The sequence below is a fragment of the Bidens hawaiensis genome, unplaced genomic scaffold (assembly GCF_021521415.1).
Source record: "Bidens hawaiensis isolate Kalapana, Puna unplaced genomic scaffold, B.hawaiensis_p1.1 tig00003430_1, whole genome shotgun sequence".
Lineage (NCBI taxonomy): Eukaryota > Viridiplantae > Streptophyta > Magnoliopsida > Asterales > Asteraceae > Bidens > Bidens hawaiensis.
In genome coordinates this window covers 38,052-64,844 of record NW_027491191.1, presented here as the reverse complement: position 1 = coordinate 64,844, position 26,793 = coordinate 38,052, and the positions used below count along the sequence as shown (strand labels likewise).

Genomic DNA, 26,793 nt, shown 5'->3' with positions numbered 1-26,793 from the left:
GGTAGTACAACTCATTATATTTGATTATACAAAATAACTATATTTCTAATTTATATATTAATTTATTCTGTTTAATATATAGGCTTCTAAAGCTAGTAAATGAATAATCAATATAACGTATATTTTGGATTTATTTCACAATTGTCAGTGAAAATAGTAATCATTACATTTGTACTTTTTTTAATTTTACCTTTATCAAATTGGAAAAATGGATGATTCTTATACGTTCTCTGTGTTCTCAAAGTATATAATGTTATATACCTTTGTATTCTTATTATCTATATATATATATATACTATAGTATAGTACAATCGAGAATGACATATTAAAAGCTTTTAAATTTTAAAAGTTTTACAAGTATTTATTCATATGACACGATGCTTGAATGCTTCTTTAAGTAGTAACATTTTTTTGAATGATAAAATTATCTTTTCTAACCACCAATAATTAGTATACATTTTTAATAATACAAATTTAATCCAATACATAATTTAATGTAACCACGTACTAATAGTTATTATTTAAAAAATAATAATAATACCCAAATAGAATCAGTGTTTAAGACAAGTCAGGTAAGATATTGGATTAGATTTAACTCTTACGAACCCGTCACGAAACAAGGGACCACCCACTTTATATAATAATAATACATGCGTATGTACGTATTTGTGAATGCACTATATATAGTCCTCATTAGTCATTTGTGCTCCAAAACATCCATCATCAACAGCAAGCCTTTGAAGCCTTAAAGAAAGAAATATATATCAAGAAAGCAAAACTGATTTTACAGAATTGGGTTCAAGAAAATGGTTACCCAGAAACAAGATTTGCTTCAAGAAACTGAGAAAGATTTAGTAGCTGGTGACAGAGATTTTTCTTCATCAGGGACAATGGGAGCTCCATTGTTTGGTTGGCCATGGCAGAATCTTGGCAGTTTCAAGGTATGTATTTCTTGATTTTTTTTTCTTTTTTGTTTTTCCCAATTGGGTTTCTCTGGATTTCCACTTTTTGTTGAAAATATTTATAAATTCGTGGCCTGATACTTAAAATTGTTGGTTGAAACAGTACTTCTTGTTTGGGCCACTTCTTGTTGATTTCATTTATTCAAAAGTCTATGAAAAGAGGCAAAGTGATTATACTTGGTGTATGCATGTTATAATCCTGTCTTCATTAAGGGGACTTGTGCACCAGTTATGGAATTCTTTTAACAACATGCTTTTTATTAATCGAAATCGTCAATTATCTCAAGAAGGCATTGATTTCCATCAAATCGACAACGAATGGCATTGGTAATTCATCTATCTTAATCTTCATATTTAATGCATTTGAGGTGTTTGAAAATGCACTTAATGATGGTATTACATGATTAGTTACCTAATTAATTAACATTTAATTTAACGCTATGATAATACGCTTTATTTTGTTTATGCGGTTTTGATGAAGTTGTGCATGCCTTCTTTGCTTTGATCACAGGGACAATTTCATCATACTTCAAGCATATGTAGCTTCAATAATATTCCTATTGATGAATTCTTCAATGACCAATCTTCCTATTTGGAAAACAAGTGGGATTGTATCTTGTATACTTTTCCATATTGGGGTTTCAGAACCTCTATATTATTGGCTTCATAGATTGTTACATTCATCATATTTCTTCCAACAATATCATTGGCTACATCATAGCTCCAGAGTGAACCATCCATATACAGGTAAAATGATATATCATTAAATTAATGTATTGATGTGGTTGGTCTATTTTGGTGAATACATATCCTCAAAGCAATCTATATCTAGATCTAAAGTGATATTTGAATTTCACCCCGTTTACCCTTTAATTTACCTAAACTTCTTACTGATACTAATAAATAAATATATTATAGTTTTTTGTTAACACAAATTTCATTAAAAAAAAAAACAAAACAAAACTAGCTGGAAGCTAGCAAAAACCCCAAGGAAACAACCAACAAAACCACAAGGCCGATGGAAAAAAACATCAAAAACTCCTAAAAATCCAACAGGAAACACCCGGAAAATCCACCAAAAGATAACCTTGTGATCCAATCATCAACCTAGGACTTCAAACCCTCTTTATTCTATAGCTTTGCAAACAAGGTCTTCCATTCCCTCGAAATTCATCCTCAGGTCACAAGCCAATCTAATCGTAGCATCAGCCTCCTTTGTGTTGTCACACAAAGTAGGACAACCCTTAACAACATCTTGGAAATCCTTAAGCCCTTCCTCCCTTAACACATCGCACCTAGAACGAAACAAACTTTGGTCGTTTAGATCAAGAATAATTTGAGGAGGTTTGAAAGAAGAATCGGCTACGTCCGGCCCAGAAGGGAGATTGCTTGACACCAAGCACAATATTTCGTCGAGACCAAAGGGGTCGTCAATTCGTGGACGTTTCCTTGATTGTGGCCAGATGCAACGTTTAACTGTTTAATAAATTTTTCATAAGCAGTTTCTTTTAATATATTAATAAACTGCTATATATTGTTTGTTGAATATATATAAAAATAAATATAAACTTCTAAAAATTATACTTTTTATTTAAATGAATTCGTTTGATAAATTAATAGGCACAGAAGTAAGCAACGTCACTACAAAACAAAAGTATGTTTCAAGCCACGTGCTACTTTGGTCATCAAGTTATCCAAATACTAAAAAAACGACATCCAACCTAAATAATTATATAGATCCGACAAAACTCTAGTTATAGTTGGTGCATTTATTATATATCCTAATTTAACTAATTGTTTCTTTACCGTTTTGTGCAGCTGGGCATGCAACATTTTTGGAGCATCTGTTACTTTGTGTGATTGTAGGAGTTCCTGTCATCGGGACTACTTTGATCGGACATGGTTCGATCATCATGTTTTATGGTTATATTTTAGCCTTCGACTTCCTTAGATGTATGGGGCATAGTAACGTCGAAGTTGTTCCTCCTCGTGTTTTTGATGCCCTGCCCATACTCAAATATGTTATTTATACGCCAACGTAAGTTTTGTTATATAATTAAAGACTAAATGCATACAAGAATAACCAGCTTTAGTGTGATAACATAATTATGAAAAACATTTGGTTTTTGCATCACTGATGAGCTATCAAGTCATTAATTTAACTGGAAACCGGGCCACATCAACTTATATAATAATAAGGAATATTAAAAGTTAACTTTTTATCCATTTAGCGAGTTTATTTATCAAAGCGCGCTAACGAAATAAAGAGTATTAACTCATGTGTTTTTACCTTTTAGGTACCATTTTATACACCATAAAGACATGAAGACCAATTTCTGCTTATTTATGCCTCTTTTTGATGTTTTGGGAAAGACCATGAACGGCATTTCTTGGGACCTTCATAGAGAACTACATTCGAATGAAGGTATATTTATTAAGCGTTTGATTTTTATTAGCAGGTTCGAAACTACCTACTTCCACTAGTTTATGTCTTTACCCCCTTGAAGGCATGTTGATGATTTATATGCTAAACTCAATGATATGCATAAAGTTGATTTCGTCTGCCTAACACATGTTCCTATTGTATTTGCAGGCAAGAAAGCTAGAGCACCTGATTTTGTGTTTTTAGCACATGGAGTAGACATCATCTCATCAATGCATGTTCCATTTGTTTTTAGATCTTTAAGCTCATTGCCATTTTCAGCAAACCTTATCTTGCTCCTTTTATGGCCTTTTGCTTTCTTGGTGGTGTTGATCATGTGGTCTATTTCCAAGCCTTTCTTGCTCATTTTCTGCCATCTTAGAGGGAAATTGCTTCAAAGTTGGATTGTGCCAAGATTTGGTTTCATGGTACCTAATTAATTAGCTTAAATTTCTCAAGAACTAAAATTTTATATTAATTATTTCTAATTATTAGTTGTGTTAAATGCGTGCAGTACTTTTTACCATTTGCGCAAGACGGCATAAATAAGAAAATTGAAGAAGCAATACTAATGGCAGATAGGATCGGGGTCAAGGTCCTCAGTCTTGCTGCCTTGAACAAGGTTCGTGTAGTCGTCTATAGTTTAAAGCATTTTAGATACCTTCTAGCAAACGTTATTTTAAATTACAAAAAAAATTTCATAATGATTCACTAGGCATAAAATGAGTCGGTCATATAGGATTGCACTCGATAGGTTTTCCAAAATATCAAAATTCCAAATTGAGAATATGATTTACCCTTCAAGGGGTTGCACAATGTTAAGCACTAGAGTTCCTCTATGCATGTCACCGAGATGCCTGATTTATTTGCCTTTACCCTCTTGAAGGCTGCTTAATCAGCATAAGCTGCAAATTGGTTAGTAGGGTATAAGTGGGGTCCTATAAGTTCACTCGTACATGTTCTCATGGTAAAGAAGAGGTGTATGAATGAGTTACTAAATTGGCTTTGTACCGTTATTTTACAGAATGAAGCTTTGAACGGAGGCGGGAAACTTTTTGTCACAAAACATCCGGATCTTATGGTTTGCGTAGTCCATGGAAACACGTTGACTGCAGCCGTGATTCTGAATGAGATTGCTCAAGATGTTAAACAGGTGTTCTTAACTGGAGCTACGTCTAAACTAGGAAGAGCCATTGCCCTTTACTTAGCTCGTCGTCAAGTTAGAGTCTTGGTATGGTTTTTCTTTTTATTTATAAAAAACCAAATATTTTGGGGTTTAATATATCAGCTTCACGCAAAAGTTATTACTCATTTTTACTTTTTTTAAATAAAAACAAAATAATAAAAATGGCCCAATGAACCAAGCCCAAAATTGTATAACCTGCTTGATTGTCTTTAAATGTTCTGTTTTGGTAAAATGTAATTTTTTATTGTTCGATTATGTTCAAAACATAAATATATCAAATGGTCCAAATTAAATATTAAGTTAAACCCCTAAATACTATAGGTTTCAATAAAAGAAAATGAGTCAAGCGTGTCAAAAGTTGCCCAAATTGTTTTTATAACGCGTATAAAATTTCATGTAGATGCTTACTCAGTCAACCGAAAGATTTAAGAGTATTCAGAAAGAAGCTTCACCCGAGAATCAAAACCTTTTGATTCAAGTGACAAAGTTTGAAGCTGCTAAACACTGCAAGGTTAGATTTTGTTTGTTGTTTACTTATCTAGGTTGGTAGTACTCTAGTCTAGTAATGAGCAAAAAAGAAATTTTACAACGATGTTTTTTATGTTATTATTAATTTTGTTTAATCTAATTAGACATGGATTCTGGGCAAATGGACCACACCAAGAGAACAAACATGGGCCCCACCCGGAACACATTTCCATCAGTTTGTGGTTCCACCTGTGTTGGAGTTAAGAAGAGATTGCACTTATAGTAAGCTTGCAGCCATGAAGCTTCCTGATGATGTCCAAGGCCTAGGCTCGTGTGAGGTAGTGTAATATGACAAAAACACCCCTGTGGGCTAGTAATTACAAAGATAGAAATTAAACTTGATTTTAAATTTATTGGATTATTATAAATATGACTTATGCTTTTTAATGCACACTGTTTGAATAGTACACTATGGAAAGAGGTGTGGTGCATGCTTGTCACGCTGGTGGGATAGTTCATCTTCTTGAAGGTTGGACACACAATGAAGTTGGTGCGATCAATGTAGACCGGCTTGATGTGGTTTGGGAAGCGGCTCTAAGACATGGGTTCAAGCCGGTCTGAAGTTGTTTCATTAGGAAACTGCCCATTTGTATCTTATATATATGACTTTACATGATCAAGTGTAAACTTGTAAAGTTTTTTAAAAATGTAAACTTTTAAAGGCTTTAAGTTGTAATATACCCAATACAATAACGTAATAACGTACGTTATAAGTTGATATAATATCTTCGTTTATAGACATTAGTTTCGAGCATAAATGCTTTAAGATATTCACATATAATGAAATAGGTGCAGGGTAGTTATTGTAATAAATTGGATTTTTTTTACATTAATATTTTATTAAACACCCGACCCATTTCGATATCCGGGAAACTTTATTTCAATTATCAAGTTACGTAACTATTATTATATTATAATTAATTATATAAAGCATATGTATAACTTTTAAATTTTGGCTATTTTAACCCAAACATGAACTTTTACCCCCACTTTGTTTCCCTCTTCATAATCCAAGGACTAAAATGCAATACCTGTTTATTATAACCCATTAACCCTCTTAACCCAACCCGTGATCCGGATCCAAACCCTAACCCGTACTCGTTTAGTTTTGCTTGTTGCTTAATTCTCGTCATAAAGTAGGAAATTGAATCAAGGTTTCTGATTATCTTGCCATAAGCGGCTCACCGACGATTTTAATTTAGTTAAGACGATCAATCTAATACGAATTTGCTTAAAATACTAAACCGTGTGTACTCGTTAATCAATCCGTATTATAACGAAATTTATTCTTCAATTAATCTCGTCTGTGTAATCCTTAAACCATCGCCTACATTAACCCTTAAACGAATTGGAGTATATTGATCTGCAAGTAGCCGTTCTTGTTCTTGTTGAGCCGTCCAGTATATCGAGTGATTAACCCATTATACTTGGTGTTTAGAGGTAATTGTTTACATGATTATGTTCGTCTTGTGTCATTCCTGATTAACCCCATGATCATATGACCGATTAACAATCAATTTAACGAATTGATGCTCTAGGGTTCATGTATATTTTCTGGTTTCTTTGTCTGACCTGATATGTATTTACGTTTTTGAAGCTGTTATTAACTGATCATCTAGATCAGTTGGCTGGTGGCTTTTATTTGAGTTCTGGGCTGGAGGGCTTGGGTTTGAGTCCCTCCAGCAGCGATATTTTTGGTTTTTCCTTCTAGTATTATTTTGATATATAATATATAAATCAATTTAATCACTTAAATCCCAATAATCATATAGTAAATATTAAATTATTCATATTTTGTTAAAACCGGCACACTAATATTGTCGTCTTCCGAATCTTGGTTGAAAACCATATTTTTGGTTTTTCCTTCTAGTATTATTTTAATATATAATATATAAATCAATTTAATCACTTAAATCCCAATAATCATATAGTAAATATTAAATTATTCATATTTTGTTAAAACCGGCACACTAATGTTGTCGTCTTCCGAATCTTGGTTGAAAACCATATATATGTATATGTATATATATATATATATATATGTATATATATATATATATATATATATACATATATATATATATATATGATTGATTTCTTTTGAGAACCACTTTGAGTTTTAAGAACTCGAAAGAACTCAACGTAACAATTTTTTTTTTCGAATTTTTTTTACACATGTGTAATACGTAAGATGTACAAAAAATTACAGTATTTTTTTACATACCGAATCGACTTTTTACACATGTGTAACTAACGTTTAAACTTGTGTAATTATCAATAATACTTATTCTCTCTCCTGCTTTATTTTTTAATTAAATTTAATCTCAGCCACATATTTCAAATCATTTAATTAAATGTGTGTTTCAAAATTGAGTTCTTAAAGTTCTTAAAACTCACAATGGATCTCAAAATAACCCTCCCCTATATATATATATATGCATATATATATTTTGATTATTAAAAATTTATAAAGGTTTTAAATATTTAAAAGGTGTTTTACATTAAAATACATAATATAATCTCGTTAATTAACATATTACGATAAGTTCAAGTATTTTTCTTATATATAAAAGATCATATCTTTACATAAATATTAGTATTATTTATTATTTATTATTTACAATATTAATTTAATAAGAAATCTTATTTAATAATAAGTGTATATATTAAAGGTATTTTAATTTAGATAGTTAGTTTCTAAAACAATCTCTTTATACAAATTATAAAATCTTCTAAATATTTTTGTGTATTTTATATAATTAAATCAAATTATTTACGATAAAACTTTGATAATAAATCCAAGTAATATTAAGCTTTCGTAAGAACTCGTTTGATCATCAAATCCCGAACCATTATCTAGATTTAGCTTTGTTATACTCCATATTTACTTCCCAAGTATTGTTACTTAGGATTTCTCGTCGATAACTCCCGAAGAGCGTAACTTTTGTTTACTACTATCTTACCACGTTTGCTTATCTCCTGCTCAGGTGAGTACCACAATCCCCTATTTTACTTCTTTTAACTGTTTTGTGGACATATGCGTAAATATACTTTCTCATATATACTTATACTCAAAACTGCAACTTTGCCTTATGTGTTAACAACTTATACCTTACTTGTTTATGTGCTTACATGCTTTACGTGAACCGCATTCGGAGAGGTCCAACATAATCTCATAATAGTATGATCATACGCCAGTCGTTATAGCCTTTGTGCTTCTCGACATCTCAGTTATACTTACTCATTTGGTTAATTGTTATTCTCATATGACTTGTTGCAGCTACGTATTTTTGTTATATATACTACATGTACAACTAAACTGGTGTGTTGCTCACTCAACATGTGTTGTTGACAAAATTCTATTTTATACGTACATGCAGGTTATCGTAGAAATTTAATGTAGATTGGTGAAGACTTAGTGAAGAATTTAAGTTAGGAATGATACAATCAAGAATTTAAATTTGTAATTGTTGTTTGTTTAATAATTTGTATTTTGTACTTGAATTATTGAATCGAATTAAATAGATATTGTCATTTAAATATTGTGCATGATAGTAACCTTGAGAGCTGTGACAATCAGTTCGCGCCCCGGCATTTTCGCCGTAGGTTGGGGTGTGACAGATTGGTATCAAATCCGAAGGTTTAAGATAGGTCGTTAGTGGTGCCTTAGTAACATGCTTAGGAGCCCCATACGTGCTTATTTGTTTACCTGATGTATTATATTTGATTGTTTACAGCTTATGTAATTACTTGCTAGATTAAGTACTTATTTAACTGTTTATTTAATTGTTTATTTTATTTGTCATGCACACACACAAAACTCTGAAGCCATGCTTCACTCTCAAACTATTTTATTACTCCGAGACCATGACTAATCGTCAAAATATTTTTATAACTCTAAGGCTACGCCTCAACCTCAAATTATTTCTATTTAATTTTATTAAATTGTTTTTTTATCAGAAATTTTCTTGAGAATTTCTTAGCTTTGTTTTTCAGATCCAATTCCAGAAGAGTATATTGCAAGTACGTATTAGTTAAAAAACTCTTCACATTCTGGATCAAGAATTTTGACTTTCGGCTCAACAGAAGATCCTTCGAACCTGCCAGTCACAACATTAGTACCAGTTCACCCGATTCCTACAAGTGTTCAATTGAATTACCTAGTTGAGAACATTATTGGTCCCATTGAAGCAGGGTTAAATCTAGAACTAAAAGTGGTGAAATTAATCAGTGTCTCTACTCCTGTTTCATATCTCAGATAAAGCCGAAAAGTATTGACATGACGTTACACGAACCAAGTTGGGTTGATGCCGTGCATGAAGAACTAAATCAGTTTGATAAGTTGAAAGTCTGGAAGTTGGTCAAGCTACATGAAGTAAAGAAGTCACTCGACACAAGATTGGTTTTCGTAACAAACATGATGATAGTGGTGTGTTATTAAGAACCAAAGCAAGGCTAGTAGTTCATGGGTTTCGTCAGATTGAAGGACTTGATTATACAGAAGTTTATGCTCTGGTGGCTCGTCTTGAAGCCATAAGAATTTTCTTGGAGTATGCATTGTTCATGGGGCTCACTGTTTATTAAATGGACGTCAACACAGCCACCTGGGTTCAAGGATCGAAAACAGCAACTCATTTCTACAAGTTGGATAAAGCTCTTTACGGTATACATCAAGCTCCACGAGCTTGGTATGCTACCTTGACGAATCATCTTCTTGATCATGGATACACGCGAGGTACTTCTGATCAAACTTTATTCATCAAAATTGTCAAGTAAGATCTTATAGTTGTTCAGATCTATGTGGATGATATCATCTTCGGGTCCACAAGTCACAAGCAGTGTGTTGAATTTGAGATTGTTATGAAGAAAAGATTCAAAAATAGTTCTCTTGAGAAAATGACTACTTTCTTGGGTTTTCAAGTTCATTAGAATTCAGATGGCATTCTCCTACATTAAGGAAAATATGTTGAAGACATGTTGGTTAAGTTTGATTTGCAAGATTCCAAGATTGTCGCGACACCAATGGCTGAAAGACCAATGCTTACTTCGATTCCAGAAGGGAAATCCGTAGATCAAATGCTTTATAAATTGATGATCGGGTCCCTAATGTATCTAACAGTCAGTCTCCCTAACATCATGTTTACAGTCTGTCAATGCACACGTTATCAGGCTAATCCTAAACTTTCTTGTTTAATTGTTGTTAAAAGAATTTTTAGATATATGAAAGGGAAGCCAAAGTTAGGTCTTTGGTCTCCTAAAAACTCATATTTTTTATTTATATGCTTATGCTTATGGAGGTTGTGATATTGACAAGAAATCTACATCTGCTGGATATCAGTATTTGGGAGACAGACTCATCTCATGGCAATGAAAGAAGCAACAAACCGTGTCTACATCCGCTGCTGAGGCTGAATATGTGGTTGCATCTTCTTGTTGTTCACAGGTCATTTTGATGCAATTTCAATTGCTGGATTACAGTTTGAAACTTCTTGATACTCCTATATTTTGTGACAATGATGATGCCATTGCAATTGTTTAAAATCTGGTTCAACATTCTAAAACCAAGCACACTGACATTAAAATCCATTTTATATGAGACTGTTACAAACGTGAATTGATTCATTTGGAACAAGTCCACACTGATAATAATGTGACGAACTTGTTTACCAAAACCAGTTGTACTGCTCATTTCAATGCGCTTGTAGAGTTCCTTGAAATGATTTGTTTTGATGATTAAGTTTACTTTTGTTTAAAATTTGTAAATAAAAGTTTTTTTTCCTTTTATTTTTATTTTTACTTGTTGCACAAATTTAAGGGGAGAAAAGATAAAAAATACAAAAATAGTGTGTGTTTTATTTGCTTTCTAAAATATATAAAAACAAAACTAGTTTCGTTTTCGTTAAAAATTGAAATATATATATATATATAAATGTGTTCTTGTTTATATTTAGTTGGGAAATGATATGTATCATCCTGTTAAGGTAAGACCAACACATGTAAGGTACTTTAATTGAAACACATAGACTCTGTAATCCATGTGTCGGTAGATTCAGCCCTTAAGAATGAAAACTTGGTTTGACCATTGACTAGTTGAAAATTAATGAACTTGTTCTTAGTGAGAAACATCTTGGGTCTATTTAGCTTAAGTAAACATGTGTATGGACTGGAATGAAAGGTCAAGCGCACCTCACGCACCAAGTAATTAGCTTTTACAACATGTGAATTGGCTATCATATGATGTTTGGATAGGCCTAACGTGTAAGTATGTCGGATGACCTGTGATACAAACTAAATTCTTATACAAACTAATTAGATTATCCTCTCATTGGTGACGACAGTTATGCCACCCTTTTTAGGAACCACTTAAACTGTACTCACTCAAGCACTATCATAAATGGGGAAAATGATCCCCTCATCAAGGAGTTTAACGATCTCCTTCTTCACAACCTCTTGCCTTTTCGGATTAAGCGGCCTTTGCGGCTGAACGACAGTTTTGAAATTATCCTCCATGAGAATTTTATGAGTGAAAAACGAAGGGTTAATACCCTTAATTTCGATAATCTTCCATGCAATCACCTCTTTGTGCTCTTGTAGAACCTTCAACAACTTCTCCTTCTTAACCTCCGTCAAAGCAGATGCAATAATAACAGGCAGATTCCTCTCTTCATCTAAAAACGCATACTCTAGATGGGCAGGAAAATCCTTAAGCTCTAAGAAAGAAGGAGGACTCTCGATGGAAGGTCGGTCCATGGGATCGTCTCGTACGATCCCAGCAGACACGCCAGATTCAGAGCCATGTGACTCGGTGTCGTCAAAGAAAGACTGATCGATCATGGAAACCATCTCAATCTCCGGAATATCCCTATCGAGAATCTGGGTGTTGAAGGCAGGTCCTCCAAAAATCTCACTGAAAAACTCCCCAACATGTTCCATGATAGTATCGATGAAGTATAAGGAGTCATCAGCAGACTTGGGGTGTTTCAATGACTGTCGAACATCAAAGGTGAAGTTCTCATCCCCAACTCTCAAAATCAACTTACCCTCGCAGACGCCTATCAATGCCTGTGCAGTGGCAATGATTGGTCGGCCTAAGATAAGTGGGACACTATCATCATCGTTCATGTCTAAGATGACAAAGTCCACCGGGAAGATGAACTTGTCGACACGAACAAACATGTTCTCGACCACCCCTGGGGGGTATTTCACAGAACGATCACCAAGCTGGATACTCATATGGGTAGGCCTCGGCTTGCCTAAACCCAACTTGCAGTTCACGGAATATAGCGTCAGATTAATACTGGAACCAAGATACACCAGAGCGTAAACCACCGTATCATCACTCAAGATGCAGGGAATCGTGAAACTCCCAGGATCAGACATCTTCTCTAGTAACTTTCTCTGCAAGACTGCAGAGCAACTAGCACTCAATGGGATGGAGGAGACCTCAGCTAACTTCTCCTTATTCGAAAGAATATCCTTGAGGAACTTTGAATATTTTGGCATTTGAGTGAATGCCTCAAGTAATGGAATGTTAAGGTGAAGCTCCTTCAAAAGATCAAGGAATTTGGAGTTCTGCTCCTTGTATATATCCTTACGGAGTCTCCCGGGGTATGGAACTCTAGGTTTATAGACTCTCATTGGTGTGTTGGGTAACTGTTGGTCCTCGACATGTGTTGTACTCCCTGTGATGTGCCTCTGATGCACCTTGGTCGGCGGAGACTCCAACTGAATCTCCTTGTCCACCTGCTCCTCTACATCTACTGCAGGCTCCTCAACGACTCCTCCTTTAGTTGCCTCCTGAATCGTGGGCTCGCTACGTGCCCCTGCACCGTTCCTCGTCTTCACAGCCTTTGCGAATCCCTTCGGGTTCTTCTCAGTATTACCCGAGAGTGTACCCGACGACCTCTCGTTTAATCGACTCACAATCTCCCCCATATGCCGCTCGAGATTCTGAATTGATGCTCCCTGATTCCTCATGAATGACTCGTGCTCCTGAAGTTTCTCTTGGGTCTCTTTGTGACGAGAATCCTCTCGAGTCATAAACTGTGACAGCGTTTGTGTCTGCTGTGCCATCATCTCCTCTAAAGTGGGCTTCTTCTCCTCCCTACTCTCTCCCTCACCGGAATCCTGGAATAGACTCTGACACTGCTAGAAGCCGGAATGATTTACGTTCCTCCAGTTGGAATTTTGATTACCTCTCCACCCCGAATTATAAGAACTGAAAGAGTTTTGATTTTGATTCGGATTACTAACAAAGTCTACCGCCTCCTCCTTGAAACATACAGGGCACTGAACCATATCATGCCCCCTCTACATATCTCGCCCAACTTACTCTTCACCTGCAAGTCTTTCAAAATCTTCGCTAACACCTCAACCTATGCCGCAAGTGCGATGATCGTGTCAACCAAATGCATGCCGCATAATAGGGAGTCGACGGTCTTGGTGCTCTTGGTGGGTGTTCGCTGGTATCCACTCATGGCAAACCCGTTAAACAAATCAATGCACTCATCCATATCCTTCATCGTCAAAAAATTACCTCCCGTAGCCGTGTCTAGCATACTCTGTGTCGCGTATGTTACTCCATTATAGAACTTCTTAACAACTTCCCAATTTGCTGGCCATGGTTCGGACATAAAGCAAGTAAATTTTTGAATCTTTCCCATGCCTCATAAAAACTCTCGGTGTCCTCCATCTGAAAAGAATGAATCTGATTACGCAAATAAGCGGCCTTATCCGGAGGATCATATTTTTCAAGAAACTCGGTCTGCATGGTGGCCCAAGTGGATATGGAGCCCTGTGGGAGGGACTCAAGCCACATACTCGCATGATCAACAAGTGAGAACGGAAAAACGCGGAGTTTGATGGCGTCTTCGGATACGCCGGAAAGATGGAAAGTGTCGTAAATACGTGCAATGTGAGTGAGATGAGAATGTGGGTTTTCGTGGAGCAACCCGTGAAATTGAGCAGAATGTGAGATGGTGTTCAGAATGTAAGATGGAATCTGCCAATTTGTGTTAACTGCGATGGCTGGTGGAGCAATGCTGGATCTTACGCCCGTATCGACCGGACGTGCCCTGTCTACAACTGTCCTCCTCTTTGGTGCGTCGACCATAATCCTATTCCTAATGATGGATTCAGAAAAAGTAGGAGAAAATGATGTATTACCAATGAACGAAAAAGAACTGGAACACGGTCTGGTACGATGTCTCTCACGAAACTCTCTCTGGTTCGGAAAATCCCTTAAATCCAGTCAGTCCTAGCGATCGAGTACATCGCATACAACTATTAAAATAAACAAAAGAAACTAAAATTAGCTAAACTATTTAAACTGACAAACAAAGTAAAAGAAAAACAAGTAGCAAACAAGGTAGGTCCTAACTCGGGTTGTTCTCAATACGCCTCAAACCGTGTCCCCGGCAACGGCGCCAAAAAACTTGATGCGTGTCTAATGAGAGCTCTTTCCATGGGACTCACAACTAAGCTTTAAATTTAAAACGGAAACTCTTAGTGACTCCACACACAGCCGGCAAGTGTACTGATCACAAGTAGTTTAGACCTAAGAAGTCCGAGTATTGAACACAAGGACACGTGAAAACGCTTGTGATCCCTAAACCTTAGACAAGACCTTCCTATGAATAAGTTTTTTTTAAATTGGTTTTTAATAAATTAAACTCTTGAGCTAAATTATTTTAACTAAATTACTTAACTGGGCTGGCAGAATTGACAGACAAAACTTGTTGATGCATAAATGTCAGTAGTTCATATGTCTAATGTCTGTAATCGAGTCTGTAATATTGTTTATGTATTTGTTTGTTTAAAGCGAAGTTGTTGACAAGTTCGCTTAGGCGAACTTGTTAACCAAGCAAAGTTGTTGACTAGTTCGCCTAGGCGAACTTGTTGAACAAGCGAAGTTATGGACAACTTCGCCTGAGGCGAAGTTGTCGTGTATTTATATAGGTTACGGTTACTGTTTAAGCAGTTCAAGTTACGTGTAATTCAGTGAGTCAAGTGACGTGAGGTCGAGAGTCTGTAAGAATCATGTGTTGAGTTATTAATATTGATGCCTCCTATCAGAAATATAACGTGTTGAGTTATTAATATAACGTGTGTTTGTTCGTATCGTGTTCGTGTGTTTGTGTGCTTGTGTTCTACGTCCGTAACGATCTACACAGGGATTCCGCACCTGTGTATATCGGGATATCTTGTGTGATCCGTCCAGGGAGCCTACAATTGGTATCAGAGCTTTTGCTCGATTGTGTGGTTCGGGATATTCACGCGGGTGTAGAATTTGTCCCGTTTCGACTATTCACGGGACGAGTTTTTGGTGTTGTTGCTCATTCTAGCCTCCTACCAGTGTGTTCAAGCCTTTAAACCGTCAAAAACGTCGTTAAAATCCGATTTTCAGATCTGCAGAAAGTTTAAGTTCGTCAGGCGAAGTTGCCGTCAGGATACGTAGGGTTTCAGCGAAGATATAAGGAGAAGCGAAGTTATTTACAACTTCGCCTAGCTCCTCAACTTCGCCTAACTCAGCGAAGTTCTCCTCAAGTTCGCCTAGTTCAGCGAAGTTCTCTTCAAGTTCGCCTACTTTCTAAGTTCGCTTACCCTAAGCGAAGTTATTCTCAACTTCGCCCAGTCACGCGAATTTAAGAAAAATCCAGCGAAGTTATTACTTAAGCGAAGTTATCCTTAACTTCGCCTACAGTACTGTTCAAAGGAAATTTTTTTTAACTTCGCCTACTCAGAATTTTTCGGGTTTCTTGGTCTTCAAGAAGAATGTCGTCGATCAACATTTCGGAGCTTGTAAAGATGGAAGTTGAAGCGGGGTCAGCTACAAAGGCCCCAAGGTTGCTGAAGGGAACCGATTTTGTCGCGTGGAAGGATCGGTTCATACAATACGTTAAGTACCAGGATGCGAAGATGTGGGTATGCATCCAAGATGGATATATTCCACCAGTCATGGAGTATGAGGGTCGAGACCAAATCAAGAAATACAGTAAAATGGAAGAGGAGGAGAAAAAGATGTATGAAGCCGAAAGCAAGGCTCATGCTGCAATCACAATGGCTCTTCCACAGGAGATCCTCCATACGTTCAGAAAGTATACATCAGCTAGAGAGCTTTGGGAAGCTCTTGAGAACAGATTTGAAGGGAATATAGGTATTCGGGCTTCAAAGATAAAGTTGCTCAAAACTCAATTTTTAGTCTTTAAGTACTTGAAGAACGAATCTCTTGATGATATTATCACTCGATATTATCATCTAATGACTGAATTGAGTAACTACTCCATTTCCTACCGAGAAGAAGAGATTGTAGAAAAGCTTCTCGATGCCCTCCCACCAAAATGGGAGATGTATACTGTACTGATGAGGGAAGACAAGGACTTCCCTACTTATGATCTTGAAACCACTATCAACAAGCTCAGAACTTTTGAGCTTAATATGGTAAGAAAAGAAACATCTATGGATCAGGTTCAAGATCCAGGCATGTACGGTGCTAAAGTAAACTCCAATTCAAGTTCAAAGACTGATTCTGCCGCCTACTACTCGAAGAGCGAGTCGGGTGCCAAGTCTTCACAGGAGGGGCATGTGTCAGTAAACTCAAATGGGGATGTTTGCTTTGTTGCGGGTGGATCAAGTGGTACTCAACAGACAGCAAGCAAGAGTAGTGGATCTTCAAGTTCCTCAAGCAATAATTACTCTAAGATGCCAATGAGCGTCAAATCTGCTGAAGAGCAGTTTGGCCTCTATGCTTCATTTATTGCTTCATATGAAAACTATATTCAAGGAAAGGTGGTTGATCCAGCGATGCTTGATGAAGACTATGACCAGATCGATGCTGATGATCTGGAGGAAATGGATTTACAATGGCAGATGGCCATGATAGTGAGGAGAGTGAAGAAGTTTATGAGAAAGACGGGGAGAAAGTTTGTTGGTGGCAGGCCAGGGTTCGACAAGTCTAAGGTAAGGTGCTATAACTGTCAACAAAACGGGCACTTTGCCAAAGATTGCAGAAACGAGCGAGTTGAACGTGGTCTAGGCCGGTCTACACAGCACACTGGGAGTAGTAAAAAAGTCAATGCCATGATGTCTAGAGAAGCAGGTGAATACAACTGGAACCTGCATTCGAATGAAACTAATGAGCAGGCAAATATGGCTAAGGTTGAGAATGAAGAATGTGAGAAGATTACCGGAGATGAGAAAAATACTGGTAAGGAAAAAAGCTTTCATGGCAGATAACAAGGATCAACTCTCCGAGGTAAGTTCTAAACCTATGTGTACTAAATGTGAGAATTTGTCTGAGCAACTTGCTACCATAACTGATCAGTATGTTCGTTTAGATGCTGAATTTAAAACTCTTAAAGAAGATCATCACTTTATGAAAGCAAGAAAAAACAGTTACAAAGTTAAAATAAAAGCGTGTGAAAAAGATGTTAAAAGCTTAAAAACAAAACTTGCTGAAAAAATTGAAGTAATTGATCTAAGTTATGAGGTTTTAGAAGAAAAGACTAAACTGATTGCTGAACGAGAAAAGCAGATTGCTGACCACCAGGTGAAAGTGGTGGAACTGAACCAAAAACTTGAACAGTTCAGAAATTCCTCAGCTATTCTTGATCACCTTGTTAGTGATCAGGGTACCTCTACAAAGAGGGGAGGAATTGGTTATCACGAGGTTCCACCACCTTATAACCACAATTATACTTATAACCCTAGTGTTAAGAAATCTGTTGATTTTGAAGTTCCTCAGACAGTTCCAATCAAGGTTACGAGTAAAGAACCAAGTGTTAGTAGTGGCGAAACGAGTTCGCCTGTTTCAAGTGTGAAAATTTCTGTTACGAGTCCAGTCTCATCAGATTCGGATAAGTTGTCCGAATCGGGTAAGACAAAAGAGAAGGTAGGGTTACCCACTGGTGGAGAAAAAGATAAAACTTATAAAAAGAGTACTCCACTCAACCCGTACGTCCCACCTTATGTGAGACGAACGGCCGGTAACACAGCCTCGACATCCAAAACAACCTTTGAAAAGAAATTGGAGCATAGGTGTTGTTTTAGGTGTAATAAGTTAGGACATCTTGTTGCAGATTGCCCTTTGACGCCGAAATTCAGAGGTGTGAGGCCTATTAAAACTGAGCGTAAGCCTAATGGTAATTTTAACACTGCTAAAAATGAAAACCCTTCAAAGTTCCGAAATGTAACTAATTCAGGTTTTCACAGAAACAAACCTCAGTTTAACAATGCTAATAACCAAACCACAAGATGTAATACTTTCAATGTACATAGGTTTGGAAGGCCTCACACTCAATCTCCAAGGAGCTTTCCTAATAGGACTGACAGGAATTATCCAGATGCTAACTTTGGAAAGCAGAAGTACGGGATGTATAGATCCAAGACCAATTGGTCTTGGGTCCCTAGATTCTAATCCTTTGCTTTATTGTGCAGGAACAGTTGAACAGGGCTGCCCACAGTCTTTGGATTGTAGATAGCGGCTGTTCCCGGCACATGACGGGTAACAAATACTTGTTGCACGACTTAAAACCTGTTCAAGGAGCGAGAGTTAGCTTTGCCGGTGAAAGTGGAGGAAGAATTACTGGAAGAGGAACGGTGTCCAATGGAAAAATGACTCTTGAGAATGTGAACTTTGTAGAAGAGTTGAAGCACAATCTGCTGAGTGTGTCGCAGATTTGTGATAAGGAGTACACTGTTCATTTCACGAAGAATGAGGCGATCGTGTTGAAGCCTGGTTTTCAGATACCAGACGAGTGGATAGTGATGAAAGCTCCACGTGATACAAATACTTATGTGATGGATATGAGGTCTACTGAAATGGCCACGGAAGAATCATGTTTAATGACGAAAGCAAGCGAATCGGAATCCGAACTATGGCACAAGAGGATGGGGCACATTCATCTTCGGAAGATGAACCACATTGTCAGGAATGGGCTTGTGATGGGCGTTCCCTTGAAAAGTTTTAATTTTGAAGACAAATGTATTGCATGCAAGAAGGGAAAGCAACACAAGAAATCCCATCTCACCAAGAAGGTCAACTCTATTGCCAGTACTCTAGAACTGCTTCACATGGATCTCTTCGGTCCCGTGAATGTAAAAAGTCTAGGAGGTACTTCTTACTGCTTGGTGATCACTGATGACTACTCGCGATATTCGTGGGTATATTTTCTGAAATCGAAAGATGAGACGGCTCAAATGGTGAAGAATTTGATTACCAAAGTCGAGAACGTCATGGGTAAAACAGTGAAGTTCATCAGAAGTGACAATGGAACGGAGTTCAAGAATTTTGAAATGGAGATCTTCTGTCTTCAGAAAGGAATTGAACATCAATACAGCGCTCCGTATACTCCGCAACAGAATGGAGTGGCTGAAAGGAAGAACCGAACTTTAATTGAAGGAGCCAGAACTATGCTGGCAGATTCGAAGCTTCCTGTGATGTTCTGGGCTGAAGCAGTTGCTACAGCCTGCTATGTTCTGAATAGAGTGTTAACCGTTAAGAGACTTGGTAAAACGTGTTACGAGCTTATGCATGGAAGGAAGCCCAACTTGAGTGGTCTTGAACCATTCGGGTCCCCTTGTTCGATCTTGAAGAAAAATTCTAAATTTGGCGAAGTAGCCGATGAAGGAATATTAGTCGGTTATGTTGTTGGTACTCCCAACAGACGTGTCTTCAATACTTCGACTTGCAAGGTGGAGGTGGTGTGTAATACCGACATCACAAGTTACCAACCGCCAAAACCAAGCAATGGACCTGCTGAGCTTTTCGACTATGTTAAGCTTTTTAAGTCGTTTAACATACCGGATTTGGAAATTTCTGAAGAAGAAGAAAGAGCTGCGACGAAAATGATACTCGATGAGGAAGAAAATCTATTGCAAAGACAGCTGATTGATAAATGTCAACCTTCCTCATCAAACACTATCGGTACCCCTGCTGCCTCAGCTGAAGAAGAATTTATCAATCCTTTTCACTCTCAGCATGAAACAACCATTGATGAGATCTCTTCTAATTTGGAAGATAATTTGCATGTCGGTTCTGTTCCGACCACGAGAATTCATAAAGATCACCCTTTGGATAATGTGATTGGTGATGTGTCCTCAGGTGTACAAACGAGAAGTAGCTTGAATGAACACACCTGTGTTTATACAAGCATTAAGGAGACAGGAATAATCAATGAATGCCTGTATACCTGCTTTATAAGCCAGATTGAACCGAAGAATTATCAAATGGCTTTAAAGGACAGCTCGTGGGTCGAAGCCATGCAAGAAGAGTTGGCTCAATTCGAGAAGATGGAAGTTTGGACTTTGGTTGAAAAACCAAAGAATGTGCATGCGATAGGCACAAAATGGGTGTTTAAGTGCAAGAGAGATGATAAGGGGATTATTATAAGAAACAAGGCGAGGCTAGTCGTTAAAGGTTTTAATCAACAAGAGGGGATTGATTATAACGAAGTGTTCGCTCCTGTCGCCAGGTTGGAAGCCATAAGATTGTTTTTAGCGTTTGCTGCTTATGAAAAGATGAAGGTGTTTCAGCTAGATGTGAAGAGTGCGTTTTTGAATGGGAAAGTTGATGAGGTTGTGTATGTTGAGCAACCTCCGGGTTTTCCTGACCCAGACTTTCCAGATCACGTGTACAGGTTGAGCAAGGCGTTGTATGGATTACATCAGGCACCTCGTGCCTGGTATTCAACTTTATCGGATTACTTGCTCGAGAATGGTTTTGAAAGGGGGGAAATTGATAGCACGTTGTTCTTCAAAAGAGATGGAAGCGACTTCCTGCTGGTACAAGTCTACGTGGATGACATTATATTTGCTGCGTCAAAAGTCTCCATGTGTCAGGAGTTTGAAGCCGTCATGAAGAAAAGGTTTGAAATGAGTGCTATGGGTGAACTAACTTTCTTTCTAGGATTGCAGGTTGATCAGAAGAAGGACGGGATGTTCATTCATCAGACGAAGTATGTTCATGATGTGCTCAAGCGCTTCAAGATGGAGGACAGTTCTCCATATGATACTTCAATCTGCGTCTATCATAAATTGGGTGCTGAAGTAGACGGTGATGCAGATGTGGACCCAACTCAATATCGGGCAATAATAGGTTCTTTAATGTACATAACTGCATCTAGGCCTGATATAATGTTTGCTGTTTGTCTTTGTGCACGTTTTCAGGCAAATCCAAAAGAATCTCATTTGAAAGGTGCAAAGAGGATACTGCGGTATCTCAAGGGCAAGCCGAAGCTGGGGTTGTGGTACCCGAGAGGAGGAGACTTGGAGCTGGTCGCTTACACCGATTCTGATTATGGAGGGTGCAATCAGAGTCGGAAGTCAACAACTGGAGGATGTCAGTTTCTTGGTGGCAGATTGGTGTCGTGGCAATGCAAGAAGCAGACTTCAGTCGCAATTTCAACCTGTGAGGCAGAATACATGGCAGCATCCAACTGCTGCTCTCAGGTTCTTTGGATACAACAACAGTTGCGCGACTATGGTCTGAATTTCTTACTTACTCCTATTTGCATTGATAACACAGCTGCTATCTCAGTAACTAACAATCCCGTGAAACATAGTAAAACTAAACATATTGACATACGTCATCATTTTATACGGGATTGTGCTGAGAAGAAATTGATTGTGCTTGAAAAGGTGGATACGCTTGATAATTTGCTGATTTATATACTAAAGCGTTTGACAAATCCAGATTTCAAAACCTTATTGAACTGAATGGGATGATCAATCCCGAGTAACCATGCTTTTCTTGTGATATTTAAAAAAAAAAAAAAAAAAAAAAACGTCACTAATCGCTTAAAAATATGTCGGTTACATCAGTTTGAAGGACTTGTCTGCGGATATGTTTTGGTCCTCATTTTCTACTTGTAGATTTTGAGGATAGCCATTAACCAGATTACTGATAGTGACCGGGGCGGTTTATGATGAGTTTTTCTTTCTTTCGCTTAAAATTAGTCGATCATACTTAGTTAGAAGGACACATACCAGTATGTGGTCGGTCCAGCTGATCCATTGGATCTTCGGGATAGCCGTTTACCTGAAGACTTTGTTTTGGTCGGGGCGATTTATGTTAAAATTTTGAAAGAATGTGGGAAATGAAATTATTTTTCAAGTCTGTTACTTCGTAAGAAGTTCATTTGCTATGTTTAACAGAAAATTGATCCAACCTTGGAAAATGATAGATATACTAATTCTGTGTGCTTAGCTAGTGAAGTTATTAGGCTTAAAAGGCTTTAGGACAGTCATTGTATGTCATGGTAACTTTTTATGGTGCGTAAAAGTAGATGTGATACAAACTAAATTTACTTGATTTTACGTGGAAACTCCTTAAGAGTTTTGCATGTCTTCATATATATCTTTCCGAATGATAGGCAGAAAAGCGATTACCCAATCATACACGAGCCCATGTGTGTTCTGATTCCCGTGAAGATAGCGTCTCAAGATACTGCAGTGATCCAGATTCGGGACTTGCAGTTAATTTCTACTTTGAAGTCTATGTTTATCAAAAAAAAAAAAAAAAAAAATTTGGAGTTATTGAAACATATTAGTGATGACAAAATCAAGACTTCACAATCATTGAGTAAGAGAGAAGAACGGGAAGCAGATCAAGAATACTTACAACTTAATCAGACACTATGGGTCGAGGTCAATTCGGGGTGACTTGGGGAAAGCCAAATACGCTTTGAGGATAGATAGGAGGCATCAATATTTCTGAGTTGTTGCCCACTTAAATTTTGAGGCTTAATCGAACCTAACTCGTATCACAGAAACAATGAAAACCACTTTAAGTTATACCTGCTTACAACCTGTCTCTATATGTCATAATACAGCTAAACACGGATCTATGTGACAGTCACGTAATTAGTATGATTCCTGTACGGATCTTTTCTAAAACGTGGTAGTCCCTAACTAGACTGAAATTTGATCCCTTATACTTTAAATTTTTTTAAGTTTTTGTACTTAGACAGTTTTATGATTTTTTAACTGGTTACTTAGAATTGATCATGTCATTTATCTCTTCAAGGAAAGTTTTATAACTTAATTGGAAAAATGTTAAACTTATAAGGTTAAATTCTGTAAATATATAGGCGATGTTGTTGAACAGGCGAAGTTGTGGATAACTTCGCCTAGGCGAAGTTATCCGTAACTTCGCCTGTATAACTTCGCCCCTATATAAGGAATTCTTAGAGTCAAACTGTTCATTATTCAGCGAACTTATAACCACCGATTTTCACAGCGAACTTAGTGATTTTCCAGCGAACTTGTTGTTTATTTCGATTCCGAGTTATTTTTCCCAGATTTCATTAAGTTCAAGGTTTGAGATGTCGATTTATCATGTATTCTATGTTCATTCATGCTTATGAGGGGTCGTTTGGACCGATTTCGAAACCTCGGACCATCGGAATTTAAAAAAACCGATTTTCAAATCTTGGTTTTACGTGTTAAGAACTATTCTGATCGTCTAGATAACCTTAAAACCATGTTATTCGGAGTCCTTAATCGTCTAAACTAGCCGAAACATCGGATTTTGAATTTTGAATTATCCTTACTGTCGCTGTTTCAGATTCAGGCGAAGTTAGGGTTTAGGCGAAGTTATCCGTAACTTCGCCAGAAGCTTAAGTTCGCCTGAGGCGAAGTTATCCGTAACTTCGCCTGAAACTTAAATTCGCCTGAGGCGATGTTGTGATGAGGCGAAGTTAACATTAACTTCGCCTAAGATCATTTTTACTTAATATTAATTAGACGAACTTAAAGCTGAAGCGAAGTTGTTCCCAACTTCGCCTCATCTTTAACTTCGCCTATACAGAGTTTATCACAACTTCGCTCATGGTAACCAGCGAACTTGTGTTATTCATTAACGTTTATCTAACTTGGTTAGTTTGTTGCAGATATGGCTGCGGTAGCTGGTGCTGGAGGTGCAGGAGGAGATGATGGTGACAATCAGAGACAATTTTTCCCGGGTCACAATATGTACATCACTTTAGACCCGGAGGCGAGCGGTGTGGACGATTACCGCGAGATCATAACTTTCCTCCTACGCTCGAGGATTTTTCATGCTATCACGAACACTCTGCCGATATCTCTACCAAATATCGAAGACTTTTGGCAGACGGTAGAATACGATTGTCGTGTTGAGCCCCCGGTCATGCGAGCGACTGTGAACAATCAACAAGTTCAGTTCAATTCTGAACAGATTCGGGTGGCATTACGGTTTGGAGAAGAGACGAGGGACGACCCAACTGAGTTTGTGTCTCCGTTTCGTGATGGAGCGTTTCTCCGAATGGGCTATTCTGGTCCATTAGGCGATTCACAGAGGCGGAAGGGTTTTCTGCTTAGTCAGTGGCGCTTCCTTATGCACGTCATGATAGTTTGCATGTCAGGAAGGAAGGCGGGCACTGACGGTATGGGTGCGACCATGCAGTCTGCAATGACTGCACTGACTTACAATAAACGCTACAGTTTCAGTCAGATGGTCTTTTACGAGATTGACAGACAGAGGAGGGCGATGGCTCGGGAGCGGTTCATTATGTACCCACGTTTTATCCAGATGATATTGAACCATGTGGCTCCGAATCTACCTCAGAGACGCCCGATCAGATACGTGGAATCTGTGAGCAAACGTATCTTTGCTCAATGCCGCACTTCAAGTGCGAGGAGCAACCCTGAACGTCGTCCAAGGCATACTCCACTGTTTGGGTTTTTAATTAACCCAGAGTATGTTCCTGCTGGTGGGGACGAGTTCAGAGATCCTCAACCGCGACAGGCAAGAGCAACTCAAGCTCCACCTGCTGTGCCTGTTGTGTCGGCTGCAGAGGATATAGATCTTGACGCTGTCTTTGGAGGTCAAGGTTATTTTGATATGGATCAAGTTGAAGAGGTGCAGGTCTCGGCTGCACAGGGTTCGGGTGTGAGTGCTACTAAAGCAGCTACGTCGATGGCTGACTCAGATTTAGATGAGATCATGAATGAGGGGAGACGGTTGATGGTGTCTCGAGAGAGAACGGTTGGGAAGAGAAAGAGAACGGAGGATGATGATGAGTCAGAAGAGGAAGAAGATATACATAAGCTGATAAGACGATCAAGACGGGAAAGGACAGGTGCTGGTACGGGAGCTGGAGAGACTTCAAGGATGGTACGTTTTGCTCCGGCCTCACTGTCTGGTATGTCTATCGTTCCTTCTTCTGTACAGGTTACAAGTACAAGCGCTGCGGATGTTTCCATGGTGGCTACATCATCTGCTGGCATTCCATCTACCACTACCATCCAGACGTCGACTCCGGAGATCGTGTCTCTACCACCTCCAACGCTTACTCAGTCGGTGGTAGCTGCACGATTTGTAGAGTCAACGGTCGTCACTACTGCAAGGTTATCAGGTATGGTACCACCTGCGGTTACGCCTGCTTCTGATGTCTCGCCTTCGCCTATGTCAGACTCAGAGAGAATAGCTTCACTAGAGCGGATCGTGGCAGAGCAATCGAAGACTATTCAAAGCCTAGTGGAAGCAAATCAACTACAGTCATCCCTCCTGGTTGAGCATGAGAAAATTATCGATGCCTTGAAGGAGTTCTTGGCATCTCAGGGGGAGATGAGCTGTAAGGGCGACGAGCTCAGGACGAAAAGAAGAAATGACCGAGACGATGATCCCAATGCATCGAAAGATGCAGGTGGTGAGCTGCCAAGAACTTCTCAAGCTCTTGGTACTTCCACAGCTGAGGGGGAGTCTGCCGACGCGGCTGGTGGTTCTGGTGGTGATGATGTGGTGTTGGTGGATGATGACGTGATTGATGCGTTGAGGGAACTTGACGATGATATGTTCAGTGACGATGTGTTATTTGATGAGGATGTGCTGCCGTGTGAGGAGATTGAGAAGATTGGCGCACAGATTGTGATTGAAGATGGGATAGAAGAGGGGGAGATAGTAGAAGAAGACGTTGAACACGAGATCCCAGATGTTGAGAAAGCCGACATGGGTACTGAGATGGATGAGACTGAGTGGGAGGAGCAGCCTAGGTGGAAGGAAGGCTGTGCTCATTGGTTTATTAAGACCAAGAAGCCTGCTGTTCCAGCCATGTTCAAGAAGAGTTATAACATCAAAGGCTATGCTGAGTCGAAGAAGGGAATTATCTGTTGGATATATGATGAACAGATAAAGTTGTTTGTGGTGAAGCGTTATGATGGTATTCAATACTTCAAAAGAACCCTGAGATCTCTCAATACGTTGCCGGAATGTGAGGTGAAGGATTTGGCCAGGTTGGGCCTGATAAATAGAAGTGACGACAACATGGCAAGAGTGATTGGGAAGATCGTGTGGAAAGAAAGCATAAAAGAGAAGAAGTTTGAATTATTAAAGCCACAGAAGGGAAAGCTCGTGGAGGATACAGAAAGGGGAATGAGAGCAGATGGCAAGCCATGGATGGTGATGAAGTACAAACCGATCCGATGCATCAAGGAGGTTCCAATGAAGACTATGCCTCAAGATGTGTTGAAGAATCTTAAATGGTGGTATGTTGATTGCCAGACTGCTGAAGCCGTGATGGAAGATGAAGACGAACAAGAAGTGCTGAGGGTGTATGATCCGATGCATCTTGTTAACTTATCGAAAGCTGATCTGCAAGTGTTGAACGAAAAGAAGATATTCTATATTCCTGCTTGGAAGGATGAAGCAAGGAAATATCAGCGAGTAGTCACGGTATGTG

The 26,793-nt window shown here is 38.3% G+C and overlaps 1 protein-coding gene across 1 annotated transcript; it reads left to right on the top strand.

Moving 5' to 3' along the window:
• Positions 1-724: 724 nt before the first annotated feature.
• On the top strand, positions 725-5,787 carry LOC143623370 (very-long-chain aldehyde decarbonylase CER3-like). Its single transcript, XM_077094300.1, has 11 exons — positions 725-941; positions 1,066-1,289; positions 1,474-1,709; positions 2,781-3,000; positions 3,260-3,387; positions 3,556-3,812; positions 3,899-4,006; positions 4,409-4,615; positions 4,971-5,081; positions 5,203-5,376; positions 5,504-5,787. Exons 1-11 carry the CDS (start codon positions 807-809, stop codon positions 5,657-5,659), a joined length of 1,956 nt encoding a protein of 651 aa, XP_076950415.1. The 5' UTR covers positions 725-806; the 3' UTR covers positions 5,660-5,787.
• The last annotated feature ends 21,006 nt before the right edge of the window (positions 5,788-26,793 follow it).

Excerpts from the sequence above, each read along its gene's own strand:
- LOC143623370 (XM_077094300.1), top strand. The coding sequence starts at position 807 with ATGGTTACCCAGAAACAAGATTTGCTTCAAGAAACTGAGAAAGATTTA. Across the intron at positions 942-1,065 it reads AGAATCTTGGCAGTTTCAAG|TACTTCTTGTTTGGGCCACT; the intron begins GTATGTATTTCT and ends TGGTTGAAACAG. Across the intron at positions 3,813-3,898 it reads TGCCAAGATTTGGTTTCATG|TACTTTTTACCATTTGCGCA; the intron begins GTACCTAATTAA and ends AAATGCGTGCAG.